Source organism: Larimichthys crocea, chromosome XXII (assembly GCF_000972845.2).
Source record: "Larimichthys crocea isolate SSNF chromosome XXII, L_crocea_2.0, whole genome shotgun sequence".
Taxonomy (NCBI): domain Eukaryota; kingdom Metazoa; phylum Chordata; class Actinopteri; family Sciaenidae; genus Larimichthys; species Larimichthys crocea.
This window is the reverse complement of record NC_040032.1, coordinates 17,968,867-17,983,988: the sequence shown is the minus strand read 5'-3', so window position 1 is coordinate 17,983,988 and position 15,122 is coordinate 17,968,867. Positions and strand designations below refer to the sequence as shown.

General features: G+C 40.1%; 1 protein-coding gene across 2 annotated transcripts; it reads right to left on the bottom strand.

Annotated features, from left to right (window-relative positions):
- Positions 1 to 4,018: 4,018 nt before the first annotated feature.
- Positions 4,019 to 8,166, bottom strand: sra1 (steroid receptor RNA activator 1). Of its 2 annotated transcripts, none has more exons than XM_010752354.3 (6): positions 7,907 to 8,166; positions 6,388 to 6,504; positions 5,673 to 5,759; positions 5,435 to 5,592; positions 5,221 to 5,329; positions 4,019 to 5,130 (listed from the first exon to the last, which is right to left on the bottom strand). In XM_010752354.3, the coding sequence occupies exons 1-6, from the start codon at positions 7,929 to 7,931 to the stop codon at positions 4,853 to 4,855; spliced, it is 774 nt and encodes a 257-aa protein (XP_010750656.1). In that variant the 5' UTR covers positions 7,932 to 8,166; the 3' UTR covers positions 4,019 to 4,852. The 2 variants fall into 2 exon arrangements, with proteins under 2 accessions (XP_010750656.1, XP_010750657.1); XM_010752355.3 differs by having other exon boundaries at positions 5,673 to 5,753; positions 7,907 to 8,165.
- Between the last annotated feature and the right edge of the window lie 6,956 nt (positions 8,167 to 15,122).

Sequence of the window (15,122 nt, the reverse complement as noted above, 5' to 3'; positions counted from 1 at the left end):
AGAGAAGAAGACAGATGGAGAGAGAGAGAGAGTTTTGTTTCTGGACGAAGAAGAGGAAGAGGTGGAGGAGGAGGAGGAGGAGGAGGAAGAGGAGGAAGAAGAAGAAGATGGAGGGATGATGGAGAGAGCAGTGAGGAGAGCTGCGTCTCTCTGTCTCTCTGTCCTGATCTCTGAGAGAGAGACAGAGTGACGCTTTCAGACGCTCCACCTGCCCGCCCACTCTCCCACGTCAGCCAATCACAGGACAGGACAGGACAGGACACACACACACACACACACACACACGGTCACCATGGTAACTGCATCTTCTCTGTCTGTGCTGGAAAGTAAGATTGCAAACACCGCCAGCTCGGAGAGATTATCCTGGAACTAAAACGGCAATACTAAAAATATTACTATGGATAAAACACTACTACAGACATATGGTACATGTACTGCAGTTATACTCACTTTTCTAGTCTACTGACCAATGAAAGAGCATTACAGTTCAAATATTACTATCACTAGTACAATAAATATTACTTCTGCTAATACTACAAATATACTACAAATATTACTACTAATAGTAAATCATGATACTGCTACTACTAATACAAATATTACCACTTCTGCAGTTATCACTCTTACTACTATTATTGAGTATAAATAAAGTATAAAGTTTTTTTTTTTTTTTACAATACAGTAAATACGGGAATGGGTGAGTAAATGGGTGAATGAATAGGAGAATGTTGAAATGTTGTGAAGTTCTTCAAATGGCTGGTCTGTTCCAGACCTAGGGTAGTAACTAAAGACAGGAGACAGAATGAGGATCTCTTATCTGGGAGAAAGGCATGTTTGGGCATCTGATTTAGAAACCTGCTGGACTTCGCCCTGTGAAGGTATTCCTGAGATGTACAGTTTGGAAAACAGACTGTATTTAGACTATAGATAGACTATCCTATCTGAACTAGAAGTGCCTTGGGATCCTCCAGGAACAGCTGGAGGACGTGGCTTGGAAGTAGGAGGCATTGGCTAATTTGCTTAGCTCGTTCAGTGACCCAGACCTGGAAGATGGTTGTCAGCAAAGAAGTGGTGTGATGTGCCAGAAAACATCTCACCCCAGTTCACACTTACAGTCTCTGACTTTGACACCATAACCAAGCAGTTCTGAAACGTCCACTTAATCCAACCTGAACACATCCACAGAGGCGGTTCTCACAATATATAGATTTTGAAAGGCACTGACGAATGATGTTCGACCTGCTTCATTTACCTTTACCAATGTTTACCTAACCAGAGGCAAAGATTTGCGGCTTCCAAGTTCCCATCAGATGCATAAAGCACACCAAAGATGGCAGCTTCATTACTCCTGCACTGGAAAACGACCTGGTCCAGGTTTGTGGTAATTTGATGCAGCTTTATTTAGGAAAATGCACCATGTGAGCTCAATATATATAAAAAAAAGAATAATCTAGCTGTTGGTCTTCCTCAAATTGGGCTGAAATTCCCAAACAAATAGAAATATAAAATATAAAAATCATGTCACCAAAAAGCAACTGGCACCATGAACCTCGGGCCTAGGGGGATTGCTGAAGGTCTAAGACCCTGAGGCAGTTGACCACTTCACCCATCTGGTAATCCATGTTTGTGAGAGGCATCAGATCAGAAAACATGACAAATGGTATATTCTGTTGTTTGGTTTGGAGAACAATTATTAAGAATTCAAGCTTTTCATGTTTAAGGTGAAACCACATAACAAGGGCGTGTGAATGTTTTCAGTTACCTAGGTTATCTTTCTTCAAGAAGGTTAAATCTGGGGTAACTAGACTTGGTTGTAGATCCTCTCGCACAAGACGCTTCTTCAGTTCTGACTGACTGGTGGGGAGATCTGAGATCATTGACCAGCCCATGTCTGATAAATCAATTAAGAAGTCATATTTTATGCGAAAACAACAGCACTTGTTTTAGCTTCTCAAATGTGAGTATGTGCTGGTTTTCATGTTTTACTTTGATAGATTGAAGTGTTGAAGTGAAGACATTGGAAGACATCATTTTGGACCTAATGGTAAATCAATGAATCAACAAATAACAAAATAACAGTCAGAAAGCAGCTGTAGTTGTTTATGGTTTGATTTTTCTTGTGTCTTTGAAACCTGTGACCAGAGGGAAGAACCTCTCTCTTTTTCTTTCTTTCTTTCTTTCTTTCTTTCTTTCTTTCTTTCTTTCTTTCTTTCTTTCTTTGTCTATTTTTAGATTGTTTGTCTCTACAGGGAAAAGCCTCTTTCATTTTGTTCCTCTCTCTGTCTTTCTGTCACTCATCTTTTCTGCTTGGTTTCCTCTTTTCGATGCTCCACTCCTCCTCGCCTTCCCTGGAGAGACGAGGAGGAGGAGGAGGTGGAGGACAAAAAAGAGGAGGAGTGATGCAGGGTGGTCAGCAGAGTTCAGACAGCTCTGCTGGAAGCTGTAAACATCTGAAAAACCTCAAACATCTGATAATAACCATGGACATTAAAGTTCAAATCTTCAGTTCCTTTAAAATAAGACAGTTTAGTTATCTACCAGCACCCCCTACAGGCTGCGAAGATCATTACAAACCTCTAAAAACAAGAACTGGGGCTCCACTCAGGAGCTGTAGAAGTTGTCTTGGTGTTTAATGTGTTTGTTAGTGTGTTTGAGCTGGTTCCTGTAACACCTGACTGAGGCCAAACCAGCAGCGCTAGTAGCAGTGGGGTGGTAAGTAAACATATGTAACAGCATATGGTGGTTTCTGATTGGTTACCTCTGCAGCAAAGATCAACATGATGACAGCAGCTCTCTAAAACTGTCGCTCACAAACAGATGCTTCTCGTTCATTCGTCCAACACCATCGAGATGTGTCAAACCACAGAGGAATCAAGATGAAATTAGTCTTTTCTGTACATCATTTGGAAGGATTACAGCTCCAGTTTGACGAGCCTTGTTTGACAATTTCTTGTTGGAAAGCCAATCAAAAGACTCAAGACAACCACACAGAGACTCAAAAAGACTACAAACGGATTTAAACCCCCCACAAAAGACTAAAAGCCACCACAAGGAGATCCAAAACAACCACAAAGAGAATACAAATCTCTATGAAGACACTCGAGACAACCACAAACTCCAAAAGACCACAAAAAGGCTCAAAATGACCCCAAAGAGAATAAAAATCTCTATGAAGAGACACCAAACAACCATAAAAAACACTAAACGACCATGACAGGACCCAAAATATCTACAGCGATAATCCTGATTACATGTAATGAGGTTAGTTAGTCCCCTAACCGGGAAACAGATTGTTATACTGAATTATTAAACAGACCAGACATGTCCTCACTACCATTTAAAACTGAGCTGGTCCTCACAAAGATAGTAACACACACATACACAGTGAACATGTGACTGCTGCCTCCTGCTGGTCACACGCTGAAACCAGCTGATGATCTTTATGTTCCCACTTCAGATCTGATATTTTACCAGTTCATGTTCAAACAGGACCGTCCTTATTTTTACTGAAATAAAGTTTATTTTTCTGGTTTCGTTTTTACTGACTTAACCTTTAGTGACATAAAAACAGATAAAAATATTTTCTGTCCTACAGTTTCATCCCAACTAACTAAATTATATATATTATTTGTTCAATATATTTTATCAATATACTATTGATAAAAATATCGTGTTTTAACAATAGAATGTTTGTATTATCACATCATTCTGCTGCTGTTGTAAACTGTATCTCAACTAACCTAAGACCTGAATCTGACTTTGATGGTTGTTCTAACTAACTAACTAACTAACTAACTAACTAACTAACTAACTAACTAACTAACTAACTAACTAACTAACTAACTAACTAACTAACTATCTAACTAACTAGTTGAATTATCTTGTGTGTTGATGGTTTGATGATGTCTTAGAAACTAAAGCTGTCAGACAAATGTAGTGTGTGAAGTGTGGGCAGGATGAAAGAGCAGTAGGTGGTTTACAGGGTCTGTGTCTGGTGTCTGATGAAACCACAGAAACATTCAGAGAAAAAAAAATTTATTCGTCGAGAGCACAAAGTAAAAAACGACTCCATAATTCTGAGATTCACTGTTGATGCATAGAGCTCTGCTGTGATGGGTGGAAATGTCACATGACTTGATCAAGGCTCGTTAATAAGACGTTATGGGTGGTTAGTACAGAGTCCAAAGAGTCAAGAGTCCAAAGCAGAGGTTCTCAAAGTCTGACCCTGTACCCCCTCTCAGAAACAGCAGGCTTGTTTGAGATGAACCAGACGTTTTCTTGTTTCAAGCATGTGATAAAGACGTGTTAACCATAGAAAAACAACCAGGAGTTTGGTCCGGTCATTATGAACCAGTCAATCACAGTTCAAACCCGTTCAGTCACACACTGCATGAGGATCAATATCTGAAGATAAAAATGTTTCTATCTGTTAAAATATCTGTCAGTAAAACAGGTGATAAACATTTGAGTGAGTTTATCAAAATAACCACAGCCAACATGAAGCCTCAGACTTGATATCAGCAACAGACACATTGCTGTTGTCTGTTATTGTCATCTGATTTAAGTCTGATCCGATTTTATTAATTGATTGATCGTCTCGTCTGTTTTCTTTATTTCAAAATCTTTCGCCTCGTTAAACAAACTAATCCTTTGTTGATCCTGACATGTGTGTTTATCGTCTTCATACAAGTTAACACGTCTACTGCCGTCAGTCCACTCACCTCAAACAAGTCCTGAATCCCCCCCCCAACCCCCACCTGAACTAAACCTAAACCAGAACCAGATCCTGGTTCTGGTTTAGAGTCAAACTTTGACAGAAAGAAGCCTACCGAGTCCTGCAGGATGAACAGAGTCAGGACTCGGAGACTGGGTCCTGGACTGGTTCTATAGAGTCCTGGACTGGTCCTGTAGAGTCCTGGACTGGTTCTTCGGGTTCTTGGACTGGTTCTGTTGAGTCTTGGACTGGTTCTGCAGGTTTCAGAAGTGGTTCTAAGGGTTCTGGGCTCAGTTTTCGGGTCTCAGCGATAAGTCGTTTGACGCCAACCATCCACTGGCTGACTTCAGTCACATGATCGACCATCAGAGAGCGATGGATCTCATCAGCTGAGTCCCAGTGACCCGCCTTCAGCTCTGAGAGACAGACAGGAGGACAGACAGGTGTTCAGACAGACAGATGTACAGACAGAAAGAGAGACAGATGTACAGACAGACAGGTGTTACCCAGAGACAAGGTGTCCATGCGCCTCCTCACAGGTAGGCTCAGTCTGCCTGACCTCCAGCTGTCCTCCAGGACGCCGAGCCTCTTTGCCACGTCATTACACACCTGATCCTGCACACAAGGCCAAAGGTCACGTCAGTCTCCTGGTCCAAAACCAGAACAAACCAGTTCAGTTGTGAGACAGAGACAGGTGCAGATGTCTGTCTGAAGACTCACCTTGACGGCCTGTCTGCAGGCAGCCAGGGCTTGCTTCAACACCGTCACCACAACGTCCACGTCAGGCTCACTCTCTGACTGGCTGCTGGCCTCTCCTTGACTTCTCATTGGTCCCAGAGGAGGAGGGGGCATGGCCATACCTACAGGAGGAGGACGAGCTGCAAGGAAGTGACGAAGAGCTCAGAGGCGTTAAAGTTCAGAGGTTTGGGTCTGTATCTCTTCTGGTACTGCTTCTTACCTGGTGATAGAGGGGGCGGAGCAACACCATGTGGAGGCGGGACCAGGGGACTAGAGGAGGGAGGAGTCATGGGTGGGGCTCCTGTACCTCAGGGCCAATCACAGACAAGAGATAGACTGAAGACATGACCTTTTTTGGAACTTAAACTCTCCTGATGGACAGCTAATCAACTGTGCTGGCTGAATCTGATCAGATTGGGTTTAAACATGGAATAACGTTACACCACCGAGGTGACCGATGAATTCGCTGAGTAGCAAACCACTAACTGTCGTTATCTCGGTTCGAACTGACTCAAATCAGCAAGAAAACCACCTCTATAGGCTACCCTGTCAAACAACTGCTGGTTGTGTTTGGTCACAGCCCGAACTTGTTCACTTGAAGGTAGATGCTGATGCTAGTTCATAGCGACTATGTTTATAGCACAACTCTAAATCAGTGCGCTTAGGAGAGACAGACTGAGAGGAAATCTTTGACACAGAATCAATAAATGAAAAGACTTCAGTCCAACACACTTTGTGTCTTCACATGAAGCAACTGGCCAACATCGCCAGTTAAAGTCTCGCTGTAAAGTGCTGTGTCAGTGTCGATCTGCAGGTTCAAACTTTGTTAAAAACTCATCAGACACAGCTTGAGCTCCTGTTTTACTTCCTCTGCTTCAACAGTTTCTCGACCTTTTCGGATCAAAAAGTGCCATTTTGTGTCCGTATGTTCTTACCTGAAGCTGCTCCAAGTGGAGCTGCTCTCTTGTTCAGGGGGTTTCTCTGTGGTCCGCGGGCCATCTGCAGGCCGTATGAGAACTGAGGAGGGTCGTTCCAGCCCCGCTCCTGGTTACCTAGACAGCACAGACGATTGAGAAAATAAGGATATCTTTAAAAAAATAAAAAAAAAGGAAGAAGTTTGACGTTTCAGTCAATGATGCAGATCTGCATCACCATGACAGCAGCAAAGAAACAGTGATTAATTATTTAAATACTTTGTAAATGAATCCATTAACTAATCGACTGATCAACAGCCTTCAACACTGTCTGATATCAGAATCACTTTTACTGGTCAGTTATGCGTACACATACAAGGAGTTTGACTTTGGTATTGTTATCGTTGCTGCAGACTCACCTTCTGTGTATATGTGTTCATATATATATGAACAATGTGTGTGTGTCTGTGTGTGTGTGTGTTTGTGTGTGTGTGGTGTGTGTGCGTGTGGGTCTGTGTGTGTGTGTGTGTGTGTGTGTGTGTGTCTGTGTGTGTGTGCGTGTGTGGACTGATGATATAAATAATAAATATGTTTTCTACAACCGGTTGTGTTCTGTACATGAGTTAGGTGGATACGACAGTATACACATATCTATGTACAACCAACTAAATGTAAACAGTGAGGATAAATAAATAAATTATAATGAGCATATAATATGACAGTATATACATCACTTATGCTGCAGTCGATGTTTGAGACACACACAGGTAGAGTACACCTGACACATCAACAGGCTTTAATCATGGGTGTGACCTGACATGTCATTCGATTACTTTGTTTTAAATCGTATTGATTTCATGTTACAACAAAATCTGAGATTTTATTGTGACTTTTTTTCCACAAACTGCACTTTGAAAGTTGTTTAAAAATAAAGTGGGACTCAAAACATTATTACTACAGTAAAAGTATGAACCAGCAAAATGTACTTAAAGTACAGTAAGTACCAAACTGTAGTGAATATTTGGCTTGGTTTTAATTTGGGCAAACATGACTCGACACATTTATTAATAAACATTTTATGCCATTGATGTTGATTTGATTTGATCAAACACAGCTCAGCTCAGTGTTTTAATGTGAAAATGGATGATTTATAACCAACACATAACACAGACAGCTGCTGAAACGTGCTAATAAACCTCTAATAAACCTAATATTTTCATCTGAAGAGTTGCTGTTGGTGAATATTTCAACGCCGAACTCAAAACAACATCTAGTTGAATCATAAAAGCTTCGTGTCTGGTTATAAAGTGAGTTATTGTCGCCTTCAGGCTGATGTGAACTTTAAGTTGACGGATTGTTTAACGCGGTTCATGGAGGTTTTCTGTCCGTCACAGCAGCAGCAACAACAACAACAACAACAACAACAACAGCAGCAGCAGCAGCATGGCGGAGACAGGGATCAGTTTGACAGAAGCTAATTAAACACTCAAATCTTTAATATTAAGTTATATTAAGTTACATGAGAGACGCTGCCACGTACCTGGTTTAATGTACATGTCCTCCATGTTGGACTGCTCCGTGTCAAACAAGCACAGCTCCAGGAGGCTAAGCTAAGCTAAGCTAGGCTAGGCTAACCAGAGGAGTTAAAACAACATTAATGTTTAAAAAGTGACTTTTGGTTTAAGTTAATATTTAATTATAGAGACATAAAACTCCATCAGTGGATGATAAGTACGTATTTACTGAACTACGTCCGCGTCAAGATAGATGGCAGCGAAACAACTTCCGCTCGACGTTTCAAAATAAGACTTCATATATTAAGTAATATGCACCTTAAGTTTTAAGTATTTAATTTATGATGTGTTGTATTAATATGTAATTGTACATAAATTATGTCATGCATACTCACCTGGCTGCTCTTCTGTTTGGGTTTGGTGATAGATCTACCCGTTCAATTAAATGCATCTTATTATTAGCAGACTGTGTGGCTTCCCTTCTCTGTCACTGCTGTTTGAGTCATGTGTGACTGCTCTCTGTATATTTAGTTTGGAACGAGTACTATTAACTATCTATCATGTCTGTACTCTGTCACTAATCTACACCAGGGAAGCTTCGGTTCTTACCTGTAGAGGAAGTACAAAGTGAGTTTCGGATCAGGACTGTATGCCTTGACTTTGAAGTACTCCTGCTGGGAAGCCAGATAAAGAACTTAACAACACAGGCATCGACTGTGTGAACAGAGGTGGAAATGAAAATATACAACACACATTTACTTATATAACATTCGCAGTATAAATACAATTTAAGTCAATGGTATTCAGAATAAACAGAGAGAAATATAGATGAGCTCTGAAAATGTTTCAGGACTCAAACAGGATTACAGACTGTCTGTAGCAACAAGTCAAACAAGGATTATGGATGAGGGAAGCAAGGTTAGTGAACCACAGGCCACTGAAGCCTCAGAACTCACCTGCAGGCTGAGAAAACACATGGCGAAGAACTGCAGGGGCACAAGAAATAATTCTCAAAGAGAAAAAACAGCAGCTAAGAGCTTCATAAGCAGAGCTACGGAAGCTGTCATAAACTTTTTGTTTGTCAGAAGAGGCTAGTCCACAGGTTCAATGCAAGGAACACATGGATCACATCATGCAGCACATCATGCAAAACAGGAATATACTTAATACTACTAGTGCTACTAATAATACTAATACTACCACTGCTACTACTACTACTACTACTACTAATAATAATAATAATAATAATAATAATAATACCACTACAACTACTACTACTACTACTACTACTAGTAGTAGTAGTAGTACTACTACTAGTAGTAGTACTAGTAATCAAGGAAATAAATTCAGGGAATGCACTGACTGGAAGAAGATCTGACTCTTACTCAACCGAAGTCTGTCACCAATAGAGAAGTAAAAATAGAGAAATTTCTTTAAAATAATCATAGATTTTATCATCCAATGATCATGTTGTTAGAAGATTCAAAAAAATTGATGTGAATGCACTTTCTCTTCTGAACATATTGAAACAGTTACACATTTATTTTGGCACTGCCCCCCTGTCCAAAGTCTGTGGATTGATATCTGTAACTTTATTGCTAAAAATGTTGATAAAGATTTATGTTGTTGTTACGTCCGCCGCAAGTTGTTTTGGAGGGATGTACTATTGGGCTCTTGACTTTAATAAAAAAGAGAAACATTAAACAAAACATTTATTATCAATTTCATCATACTGATGGCGAAATTTCATATTCATAAATTTAATTTACTTGAAGAAAACCATCTTTTGTGTTTTTCACATGAGCTCAGGCAGTACATTGTTTCCATTACATTTTCTAACAACACAAAAGCGAATAAAACGGTTAATATTTGTGAACATTTAAATATACTAGTGTAAGCTCTTTCTCCCCATGGTGTAGAATATACATTTGAAATGCTTTTGTAATGATTTCTATGCTACCTTTGTTTGTGAAACAAAGTTCTTATTAAAAAAAAAATAATAATAAAATAAAAAATAAAAAACTACTACTACTACTACTACTACTACTACTAATAATAATAATAATAATATTTAGACTTTAATGATCCCACATTGGGGGAAATTCACTTGTCACAGCAGCTTGTATAAACAAGGTTTATAAGAAATTAAATGAAATAAATAAGAAATATATAGAAAAAGTCATGATGTCATGCTGGTGTTCAGAGACTGAATGAATGGTAGGAGTAGCAGTTTGTCACTGAAGGAGCTGTTTAAGGCCCCCACAGTCTCAGGAGGGGAGAGGAGTTGTTCATGATGGACAGGGCCGGTCTTAGCTATGGGCAATGTGGGCAACCGCCCAGGGCGCAGTCTCCGTGAGGGGCACACGAGCGCCCAAAAAAAAAAAAAACCTCGCCAATTTTCTATATCGCTCATCAAGTTAGCGGAGCGGGGGGTTGACAAGGCGGAGGGGGGCGGCGGACAGACCGATCCCAGGCGGCAATCTAGGACTAGGGCGCACGGCGCATCTAACACACACATTTACTTATATAACATTCGCAGTATAAATACAATTTAAGTCAATGATATTCAGAATAAACAGAGAGAAATATAGATGAGCTCTGAAAATGTTCACTGTGCAGTCTTGGTCAGAGGGTTAGTCAGGGTGTAGTGGCTATGTCCCATTTTCAGCCGCTACTGGTGCTAATTTTGTTGATTGTTAGACACGTGAACCGGAGAAACTGATGGCGAAACTTTGATGACTTTAACTGAAAATCCATTTATTGCGCGCTTTGCAATTTTCCACAAGCTTTACAAACAGTGTGTGTGTGTGTGTGTGTGTGTGAGTGTGTGTGAGTGTGTGTGTGTGAGTGTGTGTGTGAGTGTGTGAGTGTGTGTGAGTGTGTGAGTGTGTGTGTGTGTGCGTGTGTGCGTGAGTGCGTGAGTGCGTGTGTGTGTGTGTGTGTGTGTGTGAAAATAAAAAAAAAGGAAGAAGTTTGCGTTCAGTCATGATGCAGATCTGGCATCCCATTGACCAGCAGCAAAGAAACAGTTGGGTGGAAAAAATTAATTATTTACTAATACTTTGTAATGAATCCATTAACTAATCGACTGATCAACAGCCTTCAACACTGTCTGATATCAGAATCACTTTTACTGGTCAGTTATGCTACACATACAAGGAGTTTGACTTTGGTATTGTTATCGTGCTGCAGACCCCCTTTGTCTATGTGTTATCATATTAATGAACATGTTGGTGTGTCTGTGTGTGTGTTGTGTTGTTGTGTGGTGGGTGGTGGTGCGTGGGTCTGTGTGTGTGTGTGTGTGGTTGTGTGTGTGTGTCTGGTGTGTGTGTGCGTGGTGTGGGAACTGCTGATATAAATAATAAAATGTTTTCTACAACCGGTTTGTTCTGACATGAGTTCGTGGCTATACGACAGGTATACACATATCTATGTACACAACCAACTAAATGTAAAACAGTGGGGATACATATAAATATTATTGAGCATATAATATGACAGTATATACATCACTTATCGGCAGTCGCTGTTTTGAGACACCCAGTAAGTACACCGACCAATCAAACGAGGCTTTAATCATGGTGTGGACCTGACATGTCATTCGATTACTTTTGTTTTTAAAATCGTGATGATTTCATGTACAACAAAATCTGAGATTTTATTGGACTTTTTTCACAAAACTGCACTTTGAAGTTCTGTTTAAAAATAAAGTGGACTCATAAACATTATTACTACATAAAAGTATGAACCAGCAAACAATGTACTTAAAGTACCAGTTAAGTACCAAACGTATGAATATTTGCTTTTGGGTTTTAATTTTGGGGCCAAAATGCCTGACACATTTATTAATAAACATTTTTGCCCATATGTTGATTTGATTTGATCAAACCACACGCTCCAGCTGCAGTGTTTTTAATGTGAAAATGGCTGATTTAAACCAACAGCATAACACAGACAGCTGCTGCAAGTGCTAATAAACCTCGCCTAATACCTAATACCTTTCTCTGACGAGGTTGCTGTTGGTGAATATTTCACGCCGAACTCAAAAACAGACATCGAGTTGAAATCATAAAAACTCGGTCTGGTTATCAAGTGAGTTTATTGTCGCCTTCCGGCTGATTTGTGACCTTTACCTTGAGGCTTGTGTTACCGCGGGTTCATGGAGGTTTTTCTGTCGTCACAGCACGCACAGCAACAACAACAACAACAACAACACCACACACAAGCAGCAGCAGCATGGCGGAGACCGGGATCAAGTTTTGACAGAAGCTGAATAAACTCACAATACTTAAATTAAGTTATTAGTTACATGAGAGAACGCGGCAGGTACCTGGTTAATGTACAATGTCCCTCCATGGTTGGACGCTCGTGTCAAACAATCACAGCTCCAGGAGGCTAAGCTAGCTAAAGCTAGGCTAGGCTAACCGAAGAGTTAACAACCACATTATGTTTAAAAGTGACTTTGGTTTAAGTTAATATTTAATTATAGAGAACAAAAACGCATCAGTGGATGATACAGTACGTTATTTACTGTAACTACGTCCGCGAGTAAGATAGATGGCAGCGAAACAACTTCTCGCTCGACGTTTCAACAATTAAGACTTCCTATATTAAGTATAGCACCTTAACGTTTTAAGTAGTTAATTTGATGATGTGTTGTTTAATATGTACATGTTACTAAATTATGTCATCGCATACTCACCTGGCCCCCCCCCCCGCTCTTCTGTTTGGGTTGGGATAGACCACTATCTACCCGTTCAATTAAATGCATCCTTATTATTTAGCAGCATTGTGGCTTCCCTTCTCTGTCCTGCTGTGTTTGAAGTCATGTTGACTGCTCGGGGGGGGGGGGGGGGGGGGTGGGTGTAATTGTTTGAAACGAGTACTATTACTACTATCGTCTGTACGGTCTTTCACTAATCTACACCGAGAACGCTGTCGGTTCTTTACCTTAGAGTAAGTACAAGTAGTTTCGGATCAGGACTGTATGCCTGACTTTGCAGTACGCCTGCCTGGGGAAGCAGATAAAGCACATTAACAACACAGCATCGATGTGTGAACAGCGGTGGAAATATGAAAAATATACAACACACATTTACTTATATAAACATTGCAGTTATACAAAAAATACAATTTAAGTCAATATGGTATTCAGAATAAAAGAAGAAATAATAGATAGCTCTGAAATGTTTTCAGCTCAAACAGGATTCCAGACTGTCTTGTGCAAAAGTCAAAAACAGGAATTATGGATGAGTGAACAAGGTTTAGTGAACCACAGGCCACTGCAGCCTCAGAGAATTCACCTGCCAGCTGAGAAAACCATGCGAAGAACTGCAGGGCACAAAATAATTGCTCAAAGAGAAAAAACAGCGCAAGCTTCATAGCAGAAGCTACGGAAAGCTGTTCATAAACTTTTTGTTTTGTCAGAAAGCTAGCCACGGTTCAATCAAGGAAACACCATGGATCAACTCATGCAGCACCTCATGCAAAAAACAGGACTATACTTAATACTAAGTGTACTAATAATACTAAACTACCACATGCTCCTACGAACATACGACTACGCTACAATAAAATAATAATAATAATAATAATACCACTAAACTACACTACTACTACTACTAGTAGTAGTAGTAGTTAAGTACTACTAGGTAGTGTACTAGTACATCATACTGGAATTAACTTCAGGGAATGCACTGACTGGAAGAAGATCTGACTCTTACCAATAGTACTGTCCACATCAGAGAAGTAAAAAATAGGAAATTTCCGTTTAAAATAATTCATAGATTTTATACATCACTGATCCTGTTGTTAGAAGATTCAAAAAGATATTGATGTGACTGCACTTTCTGCTTCTGAACATATTGAAACAGTTTACACATTATTTTGGCACTGCCCCTCCTGCCAAAGTCTGTGGATTTGTATCTGTAACTTTATTGCTACAAATGTTATAAAGATTTTGTTTGTTGTTACGTCCCCACGAGAGTTTGTTTTGGGAGGGATGTACTATTTGGGGCCTCTTGACTCTTAATAAAAAGAGAGAAACATTAAACAAAAACATTTATTATCCATTTCATCATACTGATGGCGAATTTCTATTCAATAAATTAATTTACTTGAAGAAACCATTCTTTTGTGGTTTTTCACATGAGCTCAGGCGTACATTGTTTCCAGTAAATTTTCTACAACCACAAAAGCGAATAAACGGTTAATATTTGTGAACATTTAAAAATATACTAGTGTAAGCCTCTTTCTCCCCATGGTGTAGAATATACATTGAAATGCTTTTGTATGATTTGTAGCTACCTTTGTTTGGAAACAACAGTTCTTATTAAACGAAGCAGAAGCGTCAGATAGAGACGTTAATGATGCCACCTGGGGGAAATCCCTTGTCACAGCAAGCTTGTATAAACACCGGTTTATTTATAAGAAATTTAATTAAATAAATAAGAAAATATATAGGAAAAAATCATGATGGTCAGCTGGTGTTCAGAGGACTGAATGAATGGTTAGAGTAGCAGTTTTGTCACGGAGGAGCGTTTAAGGCCCCACCAGTCTGCAGGAGGGGAGAGGAGTTGGGCGCAGTCCCGTGAGGGGCGCACAGTGCCCACAAAAAAAAAAAAACCTCGCCAATTTCTATACCGCTACATCAAGTAGCGAGCGGGGGGTTGACAAGGCGGAGGGGCGGCGGACAACTGAGTCCCCGGCGCAATCTGAGGACTAGGGCGCCGGCGCATTAACACACCATTTACTTCATAGAACATTTCCGCAGTATAAATACAATTAAGTCAATGATAGCCAGATAAACAGAGGAAGATATAGATGAGCTCTGAAAATGTTCCAACTTGCAGTTTGTCAGAGGGTTTTAGTGTAACGGTGTTTTTTAGTGGCGATGTCCATTTTCAGCCTGTACTGTTGTGCAATTTTTGTTGATTGTTGACACGGACCGGAGAAACTGATGGCAAACTTTGATGACTTTAATGAAATCCATTTATTGCGCGCTGTGCAGTTTCCACAAGCCTGTTACAAACAAAAGTGTCCATTTCAACACAAACCTCGTACAAAATTTTTGCCCACAAAATCAGACGCACTTGTGGCTTAGAAGAGCTGTACTTAAATAGCGTATGGTTGGCCTGGGCCCTATACCATACACCCCTAGTGTTAGTGGGATAAATACAACATAAATCAAACAGATATTCTACATTCTACACAGGGCAAGCGTAGGAGTGACTTCCATAAGCT

Bases quoted from the DNA above. Each gene is read 5' to 3' on its own strand.
- sra1 (XM_010752354.3), bottom strand. From the start codon at position 7,931: ATGGAGGACATGTACATTAAACCAG. The intron at 6,505-7,906 runs GTACGTGGCAGC...TGTGCTGTCTAG, and splicing joins GGACATGTACATTAAACCAG to GTAACCAGGAGCGGGGCTGG. The intron at 5,131-5,220 runs GTAACACCTGTC...TCTGTCTCTCAG, and splicing joins CATGGACACCTTGTCTCTGG to AGCTGAAGGCGGGTCACTGG.